At 42.7% G+C, this 17,122-nt stretch overlaps 1 protein-coding gene across 1 annotated transcript in view; it reads right to left on the bottom strand.

The window, feature by feature from the left end:
• Positions 1-17,122, bottom strand: part of LOC126176228 (uncharacterized) — a 450,465-nt gene that overhangs the window by 177,347 nt on the left and 255,996 nt on the right. The window contains exon 3 of the mRNA XM_049923373.1: positions 15,373-15,453. Within this exon, the coding sequence (XP_049779330.1) occupies positions 15,373-15,453 (81 nt within the window). The remainder of the gene's footprint in view (positions 1-15,372; positions 15,454-17,122) is intronic.

The following is a 17,122-nucleotide window of genomic DNA, read 5'->3' as shown; positions in this document are numbered from 1 at the left end:
GCTACATTCCATAATGCTCCGAAATAGTGGGGATGTTGCATGATACAAGTCAACTTCTGTTCCAAATAGTCTCTGGCATTTTCTGTGGGATTACGACCGGCTGACTTGGTGCCAGTCGAGGTGCGACAGGGTGCCTGAGCGTTGCTCAAAGCAGAAAGTAAGCGAGCAGTCCTGTGGCCACGGCCGTTGTCATCTTGCGTGTGCCCACAGCATACTCATCATAAATATGCAGAAGAAAGGGCAACACTTCGTCCTCAAGAATGTCGAAATAAACCAATTGGTTCGTGTCCATGATAATCAGAAAGAATGGGTCGAAGTGATAGTACACTAAACACCCCGCTCCCCCAAACTCGATAGAACCACCTTCGGCTTGAACTGCACACTCCACACACTGTGGGTTAACCCTTGAGTCCCAATAAAATAAAAAAAAAATTGATTTTAAAATATTTCACAAAGCAATTAATTTAAGAAGAAATTGTCAAAACGTAAACAATCGTTTTTTTTTTCAGAAAGTTAAAATCTGGAATATAACGTTAAAATTAACCTTTATCGTCATAGTACGTAATGAATACCAGAAGTTGTTCGGAAAAAATAGATAATCAGTTGTTTAAAGCAGATGGTTTCACATTGGAAGCACAGGGACAAGCAGTTTTCACTTACCGATCATTTCACGTGATATATTTGAAAGCAATTTCGCACTTATCCTAGATGCAATGCCTGCGTCTTGAAACTTGCGTGAACTCACAATGCCTAAAACAAATTATAGTCCTAAATAACAAGCATAATTGGGCAAAAAGTTTAATAACTTTATGTAAAAATTACATACTGCCCCAGTGCTTTAATTCGCCCATACATGTCTGAAGGACATTGCAAAGTACATTAGAACAGCACAGTCCCTACAAGCTAGTATATCATTCCTAGTAACTGGGCTTCAGCTTTAATCATACGTTTCGTCCGGTACAGAACTCATTATCTGTGTGAGTACAGAATGTAGACAAAAGTGGTGACATGTGGAAGTTTGGGTCTGTTCGGCAGCGCGCTCGGTTGGCCGAGCCGGGCAAGGCGATCGCCCGTGTCAAGCGCCTCAGGGAGCCACCTACACACTCGGTGCTTTGTGTCATTCGAAAAGACGTAAAAACGTGACTCGTTGGACCACACACTACGTGCCTCCAATTAACTATGGTCTAGTATCAGTGTTGTTTGGTCCGTTGAGGAGGTGTGGTTTTTGTGACGCTTTCGGCAATGGCCGTTTGCGAGGTGCCCGACTCCAAATGTTTATTGTCTACAGTTTCCTTCGCAACCATCGGTCGAAAGTTAGTCGAGACGGAACAACAGTCAATGAGAACAGCAATTCTAGTCGGGTATGAGACCTTCTGTCACTGATAACGCGTAACATTCGTCTTCGGTGGCTATCGTTTAGTCTCTTTGAGCACATTATTCTGCCGTGTTACGTGGAGACGAGTGGTGTGCTGTTCCTTGAAGACATGTTGGACAGTCTGCGCTGATACGTCAACAAATCGGTGAACTTCACTCACGGTGTTGTCAAGGCCAAGTCCTTTCTTCTATTTTGTCACGTCTCAACGTCGACTTATATTTTGCTCATATTTGTCATGTTATTGGCGTAGAGCATGGCAGAGTACGAGTGAACTGCTGTTGCGTCACCTCACAAGGCGGCCTGCAAGCTTAAGTAAGTATGCGAGTCCGCAGCTCGTGGTCGTGCGGTAGCGTTCTCGCTTCCCACGCCCGGGTTCCCGGGTTCGATTCCCGGCGGGGTCAGGGATTTTCTCTGCCTCGTGATGACTGGGTGTTGTGTGATGTCCTTAGGTTAGTTGGGTTTAAGTAGTTCTATGGACTGATGACCATAGATGTTAAGTCCCATAGTGCTCAGAGCCATTTTTAAGTATGTGAATCAGGCCCGCAGGTCACCATAGCTTGCCCATCCCTATCGTGGAGCATCAGAAACACTCTAAATTTGACTACAGAGCTTACAGTCAATACTCACATTTATTGTTACTGGCTAAACCGTTTTCCACATTAATGTCGCTTTCGATAGTTCTACGAAACAAGAGACGATAAACAACAACTCACTTGTCAACATTACATTAATAAATTAAATAAACACTTAACTACACTAATAAATTTAAAGAGATAACAGATTATTTCTTATCCGATTGCTGCCGGCAGTATGCAGTATGGCATGCATTTCTTCAGGTCTCCTACTAGATGACTGAGGAGGTCTAGCCAGTGGAAGAGATTACATAGCTAGATGTATCTGTATGAGCTACTACAATGTGAGTTGTATGTGTTAGTAACGTGAAATAGAGTATAAAAGTGCTTTTCATTATTAAAAAGCTGTCAACAATAGTTAAAAACTGTTTTAAAAATTAGTTATCACGAGATTAAAATACAGTCCGCGGGGTATAATCAATTTACTTAATTTCAAAGTTGGTCCGATGCATAAGAAGTCTGTCATCTATTCAGCGACTGGTCGTAGCTGTCGCCATAACAATACTTGCTGAGCCATACTGCATTGTTAGGCGACGGCAGCGCCACCGATGACTTGTGGTATTCTAGGCAGACCAGCAACTACTACTTGTGGACGAGTCCGGCATCGGTTGCTAGACGACTACCGTCACATTGGGCTGCAAGGCATCGCTGGGCAACGACAGCATGTATTTGTTGAGGAGCGGGAAGATAATATATAAAGTGGTGGAAAATGTTAGATGTATACGATAATTGTGCAATGTAATGGATAAAATGACAGATAATAATACTAATACTAACAATTATTATTATTATTGTTATTACTATGAAAGTAAAACAGTCATGCGTTTCGAAAACTAAACAAATGTCATTAGCACATAATAACATGAAACAGTAGGGTAAGAGTCTCAAAGAGGGTCGTCGAAAATTGAGTAAGAAGCTGTCCTGCTACACCCATCCTATTCATTAAATTAATTTCACTCTTTTCTAGAATTGCTGTAAATTTCAAGCTCCTTCGGAGCATTAATCTAACTTTTTCAGAGAATGGAGGATATGTAGATTGCCATTTGTACTGAAGATAAACGATTTTTGGATGTTACGGGGTGATTACCAAAAGTAGATTTTATAGCCTTCGTGCCTTCCGTACGTCCTTTAAATAGTATTGTCAGTCTTCTGTTAGTTTGTCCAACATATCTTTTGGGGCAATCTGAACAACTGATCTTGTAGAAGGCTGAAGTTGTGAACGTACCAGAATCTTTTTTGTTTATGTTGTGTCTTAATTTGTTCTTAAGTCGATTATCGAAGTTTAAAACTATTTTAATGTCAGTATTTTGAAAACGTTTGGCTATTTTTTGAGACCTTACCTCTATAAGTAATGGTAACAAATATTGTTTTCTTATTTATTTTGTATAATATGTTGATTAAGTTATTATCACAGTCATTGGTGAAAGCAGTTTGTTTTAATATTGTAATTTCTTTAGTAGTATTGGCTCAAGGGGAATTTACATAGCCTACGCCACATGAACATGTAGGAAGTATGTATTTGATAATATTAGTAACAGGAAGATGCATTAATGACGCTACTTGTGGCTGAAGACTTTCGAAAAATTAGTCCTATAGTTAATTCCATGGATGTTCTCTTTAAATTGTATGTAAGGGAGCATAAGGATTATTTTGCTAGCAAATTTGTTAACGCCTTCTTGATTTCCTTGGAATAAAATAATGTCATCTACATATCTTTTGTAGTAAATGATTCGAGCAGCAAAATCATTATTTGGATCCAGAAATTTGCTCTCTGTATGTCTGTCAAAACCAACGCAAGACAGTCTTACACTTACAAATCTTACTATTAAATTCGAAGAAAATAAAAGATATAAAAAATCAAGGAAATAGAGCAGCTCAATTATTTCGCTCATTATTTCGCTCTCAATTTACTGTAGGGCAATAAATTATTTTTATTTCCTGGCATTCATTGATAGGTATATTAGTGTAAGGAATCATATATCGAAAGAATCTAACCTGGCGTTATCTGGGATTGATACCAATATGTCTTTACTTTTCTCGACAAATCAAACAAAATTTTTCACATTAAACGTGGTTTACAAAATATAAACTCTTTTTAGAATCAGGTTCAAGTCGCTGTTAACATCGTAGTGCGGAGCTCTTCTTTTATCAGAAATGAGTGTGTCTGGTGAGCTTATATTATCCTTATTACATGTCAATTTTGACCGTAAACCAGCAAGTACAATACATATTATACCTCATGATCCTTCTCTCTTAACCGATGTGTATGTAATCGGGTGTGCTTTTAATTCCAGAACGAGATAACTAGTAAAAGAGACTGAGAAACGGCTGACAGGCAGAAATTCTTTTAGCAGTGTTAAGTACTGCAATATTTCGTGCGTCACACTGAAATATTTCGCTTGAGATATAAATGAAATCGCTGGTTAAATTTGTTGGCAGTAGTTTTGTACTCACGAAATGTAATTATATCTCCTGCCGAGATTAGCTTCCTTTGATGTATATTCATTTCCGCTCCTGTGATAATTTGACTTGATGAAATGCTGGGTGGGCATGTGGTAAATGATTAGAGATTTATTCTAATTCCGACATATAATTAGTTCATTTAGAATGTCGCTTGTAACATTAGAACGTCCTGATTCCCTTATTAAGCGTTTAGCAGGGTTTGCCTGCGGATGATGCTTCAATATTAAGTTTGTTTTACGCAGTTCTCTGTCAGATACAAGTTGCCGAGATTTGCCGACCTCTAGAAAATAATCCTTCCCTAATATTTTATTAGAATTGTACTAGTAGCTGCTTTCATTTGGTACAATTTACGCATTTGGATCAGACGTCCAGGATAACACAAATACCTGTCACTTCCTCGGACGAAGTAGTGATAACTGCATGCCTAGCGCTACATAATCCCACAAATTCAGTAATTTATAGGAAACATCGTCAAACTAAGTTTCTGTATTCTACTCTTAGTCTGCTGATAGATTTTGCGAGTTCGGAACTCCTTGTGTATTAATCAATTCACTCCCTTGAAAAAGAATTTCAAACGTGAGCGATTCATTTTTAAAGCAAAACTGACCATATACTATCTGGATTTACTGTTAACTGGATTTACCACACCAGCTTGTCTGTGTATTCCTTCTGAGTACAAACCCTCCACCCAGGCATATCCTTTATATTTTTGTGAAACAGGGCCTCACCAGCCATTCATTGGATCCATTTAACTGTTTGATTACCTCACACGTCGAACAGTTATTACGTTTCTTTTCACTATGCTTTTATTAACTTTTTGATTTCTTCTCATATTCTAGGGTACTAGCTACTAAAGCCTTAAACTACTGGAGATTGATAAAATCTAGATACGCAGCTAAAGGGAGAAAATAACCCTGGAATTACTGGCAATAAGGACTTCCCAATGTATTTAATACATCATATGTTAAGATAGAATAAACCTGAATAAATGTCGTAATTCTATGAATATTTGATAGCAACGATACAAAAATAGATAGAAGACTCGTCAAGGTGTCACTTGATAGGAAATGTAAAGAGTTACCAGACTATGTAACCTTTTGTCATTAGTGAGACCACCTAATTCATAGTGATCTAAAGCAACTGGAGATAGATGACTATGAATTAGGTGCACTCACTAATTACTTATATACAATGTAAACACAAACAAACACGCAATAAGCATGCAACAGGGTAAGACTAAGTAAATAACATCTTGAAATTGTGGTATTACAATAGATAACGTTTGATTAATAAACTTTTCAAAATTAAGAGTCTATTTAATATAATAACTGGCACGTTGAATACCTGTCATAATGGTACGAGGATCAGAAATACCATGTAATTAATGTTTTACGTTACAGATTCATATTAGACAGAAACTTTTACTTCTGTCGTTTGTATTCATCACCAAATACAATTAATTTATATAACTTTATCTGCGGTACATTAGTAGTAGGATTGGGATTCAAGCTTGATTTTAAAAGGACACAGAATACGACGCGTATTTTGAGATGCGGATGAGCAAAACAATAGCTGCTAGGCATTTTAGACTATTTTTTTGTTATTCGTGGGCCTTGTACAGAAGGATTGCTGTGAGGCGATACTATATAAACACCGCCAGGCAAGCAGGTAAGGAAATCGAGATGGTTTCCATCGAAGTTGTTGCAGGGACTTGAATATGGGATACAACAAAATTTCATACAACTTTAGTGAACATGCAATAGTTCTGAACTTTGAATGGTTTCAGCCGTGGTAAAAGGACTATTGTGATTATATTCCATGAGAATGCTACGTGTTTAGTAGCGATTTAGTGTAATTTTCTTTGTTTGCCATTATGGCCAAAATTCGCACATCCAGACGCCTCACCGCACTTCCTTGCATACTCACAGACAAGAATGTCGCTAAGAAAGTTTCGTCCCGTACATTTTTCTAATTACGTTTACTTGATTTAACACTCAGTGAAAAAAAAGTTTGTTCGATGGGTAGTGTTAAGTTAAAATACCCGAGTTCGATAAGTCTCTTCCGGGTCTAGGTGTATTCTTTTCAATTTTCTGATACTGATCTGCCCAATAATGCTGTAGTACACTATTCCTTAAACGATACATACCCCATAACTACAATTTTGTAACGATGAACATAATTATGGCCAGACATGCTAGAAATTTATGAAGAGTAAAAATTAATTAAAAATACACTGACGGAAACATAGCAACACCAAGAAAGAGGTGTGGGGCATAAACGAAACTTATTAGGCTTATTTCTACATCCGAAAGATGATGTATACTGAAATTTCGCACTGGTCGCACAAGATGAAAATCAGGTTTGCTTAAATATACGGTGTAACGGTATTGACCGTTAGTTACCTTTGAGATTCTACGTGGTGAGTTGATGTTAAACAAAAATGCCTTTAAGGAGACAAAGATGCCATTATCAACACCTCACTGAGTTTAAAGAAGATCGTGTAATAGGGCTGCGAGAAGATGGAGGTTCCTTCTGCGATATTTCAGAAAGACTTGACAGGAATGTAGTCACTGTACATAACCGCTGGCAGCGGTGGTCACGAGAATGTACAGTAGCAAGAAGACCGGGATTTGAACGGCCACATAGCACTACCAACAGGGAAGATCATCGTGTTCGGCGTATGGCTCTCGCGCATTGTACTGCATCTGCAGCAGCAATCTGAGCAACAGTTGGCACCACAGTGGCACAAATCGATTTCTTCACGGACAGCTTCGAGCCCGACGCCCTGTAATGTGTTTTTCACTGACCCCAAACCACCGCCACCTGTGACTTCTATAGTGTCAAGCGAGAGCTCATTGGAGGGCAGGGAGGAGGACTGTTGTGTTTTTTGAGTAAAACTGGTTCTGCCTCGGTGCCAGTGATGGCCGTGTGTTGGTTAGAAGAAAACCAGTTGAGGGCCTGCAACCAACTTGCCCGTGTGCTAGATACACTGGTCGTATATCTGCAATTATAGTCTCGGGTACGGTTTGTTATGGCAGCAGGAGCACCCTTACGGTTACCCCATGCACACTGAATGTAAATTTATACGGGTCTTTCCACCCGTTGTTCTGCCATTGATGAACAGCATACCAGGGGGTGTTTTCCAACAGGATAACGCTCGCGCACATACCGCCGTTGTAACCCAACATACTCTACAGAGCGTCGACATGTTGCCTTCGCCTGCTAGATTGCCATATCTGTCTCCGATCGAACACATTTGAGACGTTATCGGACGACAACTCCAGCGTCATTCTCAACGACATTAACAGTCCCTGTATTGACCGAACAAGTACAACTCCACCCCACAAAATGTGGAACTCCATCCCACAAACTGAAATCTGGAACCTGTATAACACAATGAGTGCACCTTTGCATGCTGGCATTCAACATTCTGGAGGCTACACCCGTTGTTAATGTTACAGTGTTCATATTCACAATAGCTATCTCACGCTTACAATAACCTGTGATCTTGCAATGTTGATCACATATGTTACCTAGACAAATGTACCCCGAAATTTCGTTACTCTACATTAGTCACTTTTAGGTGTTACCATTTTTTTTTATCTCAGTGTATGCTATCAGCCAATGGCTCTGACGCAGTGGTAACACCGGTTCCCGTCAGATATCCGAAGTTAGGCACTGTCGTATTTGGTTAGCACTTGGATGGATGACTGCCGAGAGCTGTTGGCAAGCGGAATGCATTTAGTGCTTGAGAAGGCGACCGAGGAGCTACTTGACTGAGAAGTAGCGGCTCCGGTCACGAAAATTGACAACGGCCGGGAGAGCGGTGTGCTGTGCACTTGCCCCTCCATATCCGCATCCAGTGTTGTCTGTAGGCAGACGATGACATGGCGGTCGGTTCGCCGATGGACCTTCTGAGGCCTGTTCGGACGGAATTTACTCAACTCCTTCATAGTTGGTGGTTGGAGACACATCGTTTTTACAGGTAGTCTGCGAAAACCAGTTGACAGATGTTGACAATTCATGAATCTTGTATACGACTGCAGTTAACCTCCTCAGCGTCAGATAAGGCCTGAAGATAGTGCACTGAAGTGCTGAAACTGGTGGCCATATAATAAATAACATCGTAAGGATGGCTGTAGGTGTTCCATTTTATTACTTATTTCAAATATCTATCCCAGCTGACAGCTTTAATGCTGAAATGGTGTGCAAGGCGATACAATTTAATACACGTTTACAGTTAAACATGTAATTCATTTTATAGCAAAAGTTGCTATCAACTAGTTTATTTATTTGTGGTTTCTTCACGTACCAGGCTCACCCTCCTGATGTTTCCCCTAACCGTTTTTATTCTCCTTGTATTACCTTCATGGGGAAGAATAATATCATCTTTGCTAAGATTTTACCAGCTGAAGAAACAGCGATGTGTTACTTTTAGAACGGTTAAATCTTTCGGAGTATAGCGCTCTGGTAAAATTACTCAGTATTTCCTTAGGCGCACCGAGTGAGAAGTCACAGTGCTGAAAACAGTGAACTCGGATTAGGGAGGTGTGTGGTAAAAATCTCCGTCAGATCATCCACCCTCTATCAGCCTACGATATCAATCACGGCACGCACTGTAAGGGGCAACACACAACGCCTATTTGCAAAAGTGCGCCAACGCTGGGGAAACTTTCCGATTCCGCGACTGTAGAATCATGTGGTTTTGAGGCGAATAAGTCGTCGAGCCATGTTCGGAGCACATTTTCATCCGGAATGGAAGTTTCTTGAATATTGTTCGACAGAGAACGGAAAAGGTGAAAATCTGAGGGTGCAAGATTAGGTGTTTAAGGTGGGTGCGGGATGACTTCCCAACCCAGCTCTTGCGTCATCGTGGAGTAGCACACTTAATGCTGTCTTCCTGGTCGTTGTTGTATTGCCTCTACAAAACGTTTCGGTCGTTGACAATAAATGTGAGCAGTGATGGTTACATCTCGGACAAGCAATTCGTAGTACACCATACCGCCGCTCTTCCACCACATGCATAACATTATCTTTTGTGGATGCGGGCAGGTAACTGCACAAAGACACCATTTCGCTCACCAGTAATGATACAGGATAGGAATGGTCGGTGTTGTTCACGAACCTATTGATGACAAGCAAACAGAGATCCACATATGGCCATCCGCTGATTTTTGTGATTTTGGCTTAGAGCACGTGGTACCCACTCACCGGATTGTTGAACCTTCCCCATTACATGCAAATGTAGAACGAGAGTGAAATGATCACAGTTCATCACATTTGACAGTTCTCGAGAACAATGACGTGAATCATTGTGGATTAATGCGTTCCAACGATCTTCATCAAACCCCAAAGTTCTCGCTGAACGTCGAGACTCACTAACGTCAAAACGATCCTCCTTAATGTGAGAAAATCATCTTCTTGCCGTGCTCTGTCCAATGGCGTTATCCCCATGGGCGGCGCAAATGTTTTTGTCTGCCTCCACTGCTGCTACCCCTCTATTGAACTAAAACAGAAGAATATGTCGGAAATGTTCCAGCTTCTCAACTTGGCACTCCATTTTCTAGGGCCCACAGCTCCAATCACCCTCTCCACATTACAAAATGACAATATGTAAACTCAAATGGCTACAGTGAATTACAAAAAAATTACAATCGATAAAAAATAAACCCATACCATCATAATAGCAACATGCAAAACAAAAACGCTACGAACATATGCACCAAACAAACTAATATATGTCATATCGTTCTTCCTGTGCCCATTCACGACTGCAGCAGGAAATGGGGGTGGGGCATGACTGGTAGACAATGTACCCTTCGACATACACAGTAAGGTGGCTTGCAGAATGTAGATGTAGATCACGTAGATCATGGGGCCAGCTCTCCCCCAGAAACCCGCGACTTAATTGAGACGAGGCAAAAGAGATTTCAACGAGAACCACGTCAAGAGCAGTTTGGCGGTGTCCTAACGTGTGGCAATGAAGCCACGTGTAGTTGAGCTTGACCGCGGGCCATGAGAACGACGGACCGGCTGGCGCGTCGGAGCCAGGGCAGAGCCACGGGCTGAGGCCGCGGCCTACTTCGCCAAAATATGGCGGCGCGCCCGCCGCCCTGAGTAAACACTGCCGCCGCAGCAAGACGAGCTGAGCTCACCACTCCGAGACGCTACTCTGCAGGAAACCTTGTGGTGCCTGGCAAAGGGTGCTTTATGTTCCATTTACGAACTGCATGTGGATTCCCTCAACACAGCAAACGAATGTTGCAATTAACAAGCGAAAACTCACAGCGGTAATGACCATGGCAGGGCACTCAAGACACTGGCACTACAGCTACACGTACGAGGGGCCTTTCGTAACTAATGCAACACCTTTTTTTAAAGCAGGCTGGTTTTATTCATGATTCCAGTATACCAAATTATTCCCCACTATTTTGGCAATAAAACCCTATTTTTCAACATAATCTCTGTTCAGTGTTATGGCCTTACGCCACCTTACTAGGAGGGTCTGAATGCCCACATGGTACCATTCCAATGGTCGACGTCGGAGCCAACATGTTGCTGCACCAATAACGTCCCGACCACCCCCACACAATGCTTCCCGCGGAGTGCACATATGGTCCTTCACTGTTTTTTATTGTCTTGTGTTAGGTGGCGAGAAACCCAGCGGGCACGCACCTTTGAGTATCCCAAGTGCTGGACGAGTCTGTCAGCACTACCAACAGACACGTCCAGTTGAGCAGCGAGGTGTCTGATTGTGATCCGTCGATCACCTCGCCGCGCGGAGTGGCCTTGCGGTTTGAGACGCCATGTCATAGGAGGTTCGAGTCCTCCCTCGGGAATGGGACATAGTTACACTAGTGGCCATTAAAATTGCTACTCCAAGAAGAAATGAAGATGATAAACGGGTATTCATTGGACACATATATTATACTAGAACTGACATGTGATTACATTTACACGCAATTTGAGTGCATAGATTCTGAGAAATCAGTACCCAGAACAACCATCCTTGGCCTTAATAACGGCCTTGATACGGCTGGACATCGAGTCAAACAGAGCTTGGTTGTCGTGTACAGGTACAGCTGCTCATCCAGCTTCAACGCCATACCACAGTTCATCAAGAGTAGTGACTGGCGTATTGAGACGAGCCAGTTGCTCGGCCACCATTGACCAGACGTTTCCAATTGTTGAGAGATCTGGAGAAAGTGCTAACCAGGGCAGCAGTCGAACATTTCCTGTATCCAGAAAGGCCCGTACAGGACCTGCAACATGCGGTCGTGCATTATCCTGCTGAAAAGTAGGGTTTCTCAGGGATCGAATGAAGGGTAGAGCCACGGGTCGTACACACATCTGAAATATAACGTCCACTATTCAAAGTGCCGTCATTGCGAACAAGAGGTGACCGAGACGTGTAACCAGTGGCAATCCATATCATCACGCCGGGTGATACGCCAGTATGGCGATGATGAATACACGCTTCCAATATGCGTTCACCGCGATGTCGCCAAACACGGATGCGACCATCATGATGCTGTAAACAGAACCTGGATTCATCCGAAAAAATGACGGTTTGCCATTCGTGCACCCAGGGTCGTCGTTGAGTACACCATCGCAGGCGCTCCTGTCTGTGATGCAGCGTCAAGGGTAACCGCAGCCATGGTCTCCGAGCTGATAGTCCATGCTGCTGCAAACGTCGTCGAACTGTTCATGCAGATGGTTGTTGTCTTGCAAACTTCCCCATCTGTTGACTCAGGGTTCGAGACGTGGCTGCACGATACGTTACAGCCATGCGGATAAGATGCCTGTCATCTCGACTGCTAGTGATACGAGGCCGTTGGGATCCAGCACGGCGTTCCGTATTACCCTCCTGAACCCACCGATTCCATATTCTGCTAACAGTCATTGGATCTCGACCAACGCGAGCAGCAACGTCGCAATACGATAAACCGCAATCGCGATAGGCAACAACCCGACCTTTATCAAAGTCGGAAACTTGATGATACGCATTTCTCTCCTTACACGAGGCACAACAGCAACGTTTCACCAGGCAACGCTGGTCAACTGCTGTTTGTGTATGACAAATCGGTGTCCTTAGGTTAGTTAGGTTTAAGTAGTTCTGAGTTCTAGGGGACTTACGACCATAGATGTTAAGTCCCATAGTGCTCAAAGGCATTTGAATCTTCTTTTTCTTTTTTTTTTTTTTGAGAAATCGGTTGGAAACATTCCGCATGTCAGCACGTTGTAGGTGTCTTCTTCCTGTCATTAAATTTGGCAGCCGGCCGCGGTGGTCTAGCGGTTCTGGCGCTGCAGTCCGGAACCGCGGGACTGCTACGGTCGCAGGTTCGAATCCTGCCTCGGGCATGGGTGTGTGTGATGTCCTTAGGTTAGTTAGGTTTAAGTAGTTCTACGTTCTAGGGGACTTATGACCTAAGATGTTGAGTCCCATAGTGCTCAGAGCCATTTGAACCATTTTTAAATTTGGCGTCTGTAGCACGTCATCTGCGTGGTGTAGCAATTTTAATTGTCAGTAGTGTTGTTAGCGTAAGTTAGTTTACGTTACTTTAAGTAGTGTGTAAGTCTATTGACCTATGACCTCAGCAGTTTGTCCCTTAAGAATTCACACACATTTGAACTTTTCGATCACCTCGAATGAAAGTGTGCACAAGCTCCAAAAATGCAGAAATCACAGCTGAATGCAGCCCGTCGGCACACGGGTGATCCGACAGGTTTGCACGCCCTTGTTGCGATGATGACAGGCACCTTGCCCAACGACTCATCGTGCTTTTGTTCACTCCCGGGTCGCCGTAGACACTTTTAAAGCGCTTATGAGTATGTGCGATGCTCTGGTTTTCCACCAAAAGCCTCATAACAGCTCTCTGCTTCGAAAGCATCTCCGTTGCAGACGTCACTTTGACATTATAGTCGGAACGGCATGAAACTATAGGCGATAAAGTGGGATATTCCACGATGTCTCACAACAAATTCCGCATTTATTCAATTGACGCTGACCGAGAAAAAAAATGTGACACATTACACATTGAACGCCACTCATAAGTTCCGGCCACGCTTTCGACTCCAGTCCGCCACCAGCAGTGCAAGTTGGATCTTTGACAATGACAGCCATTCGTGTTGGCAAAATATCAGAAAAAGCATTAAACAAACGTCGGCCGAAGAGCCCGAGACGAAAGCTAACAGGCAGTACGTCGGAATAAATATTGTTGGGATGACTCTGTGTGAGTTCGAAACTCCCTAATTTTACTTTCATGATCTTTTATCGAGTTATATGTAGCAGAAAGTAATGTATTGGTTGACTGTTCTTGGACCGTACACTATCGCAGTATCAGCAGTAAGCCACGTCCTGATGCGTAATGTCACGCTTGTAGTTTCTGTCACTGCAGATGGCTCAGTATCTCAGTGACGCTGTCGCACTTTACTAAACGAACCTGTAGCGACAATGTGCAAACATTCCCTGTGTATAATCCCCTAGCAGACTACACCTGTGTGTCGGACATGGCTCGAATCTGGCTCTAAGCATCACTCACGACGCATCCTTACAATTTTACTTCCGCCGATACCTTACACAAGTTTTCCTGCGTACCTTTCGGAACTCTCACTCCTGAAAGAAAGGACACAGCGCAGAAAATCCAGAGGGACCGTTCCCAGAACGAGTTTTCACTCTGCGGTACAGTGTGCAGTGATCTGAAACTCCCTGGCAGAGGTTACAAGTTCGAGTCCCGACCCGGCACACCGGTTTACTCTAAAAGGAAATGTCAAGTTGGTGCACAGCCCGCTGCAGAGTGAAAATTCATTCTTGATTCGCTATGCATCATTCTCAGGTTTGAGTTATTGCTCAGATGAAACCTTCCGCTGCCTTCCTTAGCAGCAATACTAGCTGCCGATGCGTTTGTATATCTCTTTGTACATTATGTTCAATGGGTTTGTCATCTTTAACTGATGACAAGCATGTCATTGTGAACAAGTGCGACTCGCGCTTAGGCTGTACATAGCTTCTCCCTTTCGTCATCATCACCATCATCACGACCAAGACATTAGTGGGAAGGACTTTATGAACTTTGATAGAGACTTAATGTTTGCCATGGAATTAATTGACTGCCACTCCACATAGGTTTTAGAAAATTGCTGTGATACAATTAGTTTAAGATCTTCTTATCAGTTTCCGTTTCTCTCTCTGTAAAACACCAGTTTAAAGTAGAGAAGTAGTACATGAATGACATTAAACGTGACTGACTCCGAGATACACCTTTTTCTGTGACAGTGTAGTAAAATGCATGCAAAACAGTTGTACACAAATAACAATGTACCGAAGCGAATGCAAACCAATGCATAAAATATCAAGAAACGCAACCGTGCAAACGATACAACTACGTTATGTTAAGGAATAAAACCATGACTTTCAGAATGTGTTAGATTAACTGCAGGTTGACTTTCTCGAAACATGTACGCAATGAGAATTTCTGGCAGCACTGAAGGTAGCTGATTTGGATAACGTAAATTTTTAAAATGTTAACACATTTTCTTTGGATTACTGTTTGATACTCTAGGTCCAGTAATAAATGAAGAAAGTCTTTGTTAATTTTTTCCAAAATAGCAGAGTTTAACCAACGTTATATTCCAAATATGAAACGTTACATTATTGTGACGTAATTGGTCAAGGAATATCGGTATTTGAGAAAAAAGTTACTGCCTTTAACTGCTGCTGCAACAGAGAAACTTTAACAAATAAGCAGAACAAAGTTTAACATTGACAAAAGAGCGACAAGGGCATTGGAAACTTGCGTACGCTACGCCACAGGCTCACATCGACAGCAGGCGAGTCACACACATTGGGTGGGCTGCGCTGGCGGTTCGCTTGCAGCGCTCTGGCAGAGTGATGTCGCTTACCGAAGAGGCGTGACCGGGTCTCGATGAAGTGCAGCGCCGCGGGAACCCCCATCTGTAGACTCCAGTCGCTCTTAGTTTCTGCTGGAACATACACACACTGCATCAGAAACGGTCTCCCCGTCAACAGTATTTACATACATAACATGAAACTCACAAACCTACAAAAATACAAAAGTGAACATGCACGAAGCTCTCAGCCTCGCTCAAGTGTCTAGATTCATACTCTGCCTAAAGGTGACTTAAAGCTGAAAACTGATTCGAACATCACAATGTTCTTAACTGACAATGGCCCTGTTGAAAATGATATACTTGTACCTGACTTCCTTTGAGAAACTTGGAATATCCCACATACACGTATTTTTGGTAGAGAATCAGGAAGCGATTAGTGACAGAAAAGTTTCTAGGACGAGTTGAGGACAGTACTCTGAATATTTGGCACTAACTCAATTACTCGCCAACGGCCTTGCTGCAGTGGTAACAGCGGTTCCCGTCAGATCACCGACGTCAAAACGCTGTCGGGCTTGGTGAGCACTCAGTGCGTGACAGTCCGGGCCTGCCGAAGACTGTTGGCAAGCGGGCTGCACTTAGCCCTTGTGAGGTAAATTGACTAACTACTTGGTTGCGCGGCTCCCGTCACGAAAACGGACAACGGCCGGGAGAGCAGTGTGCTGACCACATGCTCTCTAAACCCGCATCTAGGACACCTATCGACTGAAGACGACACAGTGGTCGGTCAGTACCGTTGCGCCTTCCGAGGCCTGTTCGGACGGAGTTTACTTATCGAGCCTCGCATTTTTACGACTTCCCTATAAAATTTTGTTGAGCCATTAACACCTTTATCTCTGTGCAATTAATAATCAGTGAAATTTTCGTAAAGACTTTTCGAACTGCCTTATCAAATAGTCTCTATTTTACGAGCTGATTTCGATGGGTAATCGTTTCTGGTGACATTCATAGCATCGATGTACCGTATAATGATAACTGTGTCCACCATTAGCGGGATATTCAGTCAGCTTTTCGGAAACTATAACTCCCGCTTTTTATTTATTTTTTACTTAAATTTTTCCCTAAAGAGATCATGTCTCTCTCCATATTACACCATCAAGCAAAGTAAAGCCCCACTTTCTGCCTCTGATGGGCCAGTCGTAACTGACCGCCGTTTTATCCTGTGCCAATGACGTCACTGGATGCGGTTGAAGGGCCGCGTCGACAGCTCACCATACTTTCTTTTTCGAAGTATGGTGAACCATAACATTGTTCAACTTGCGTTACCAGAGATAAAGAGGGTTTGTTTGTGCTTGTTAAAAATGGTTGTCCTATACAGGGTGGCGCACGAAATGTGTTACCGTTTTGAATATAAACTTAATTGTCAATACAATCTGAAAGGAACATATACTACACTGAAGAGCCTTCCATGGAGAGTTGTTCTAACTCAGCACATGCTCAATATGTCCACCATTTCGTTTCCTAACTTCCTTCAAACGAACACTGAAGTTAGTGATTACGGCACATGTCTTCCGTAATTTCACTGCAAGCTTGAAGAATAAGTCTTCTGAGCTCCATTAAATCACTTGGACGTTTCGGGAAATTTTTTTCCTTTGGGTACCCCCAAAGAAAAAAGTCACATGGATTGAGGTCTGGACTACTGGGGAGCCAATTTTGTCCGTCATTGAAGCGTCCCGGAAACCTGAGTGTCTGGAAATTGCTGCCCACGTTGTAATACTCGGAGCATAATGTTGTCGTTCATGAA

Source organism: Schistocerca cancellata, chromosome 3 (assembly GCF_023864275.1).
Source record: "Schistocerca cancellata isolate TAMUIC-IGC-003103 chromosome 3, iqSchCanc2.1, whole genome shotgun sequence".
NCBI lineage: Eukaryota > Metazoa > Arthropoda > Insecta > Orthoptera > Acrididae > Schistocerca > Schistocerca cancellata.
Note: the sequence above shows the minus strand (reverse complement) of the source record. Positions and strands in the feature narration are given on the sequence as shown.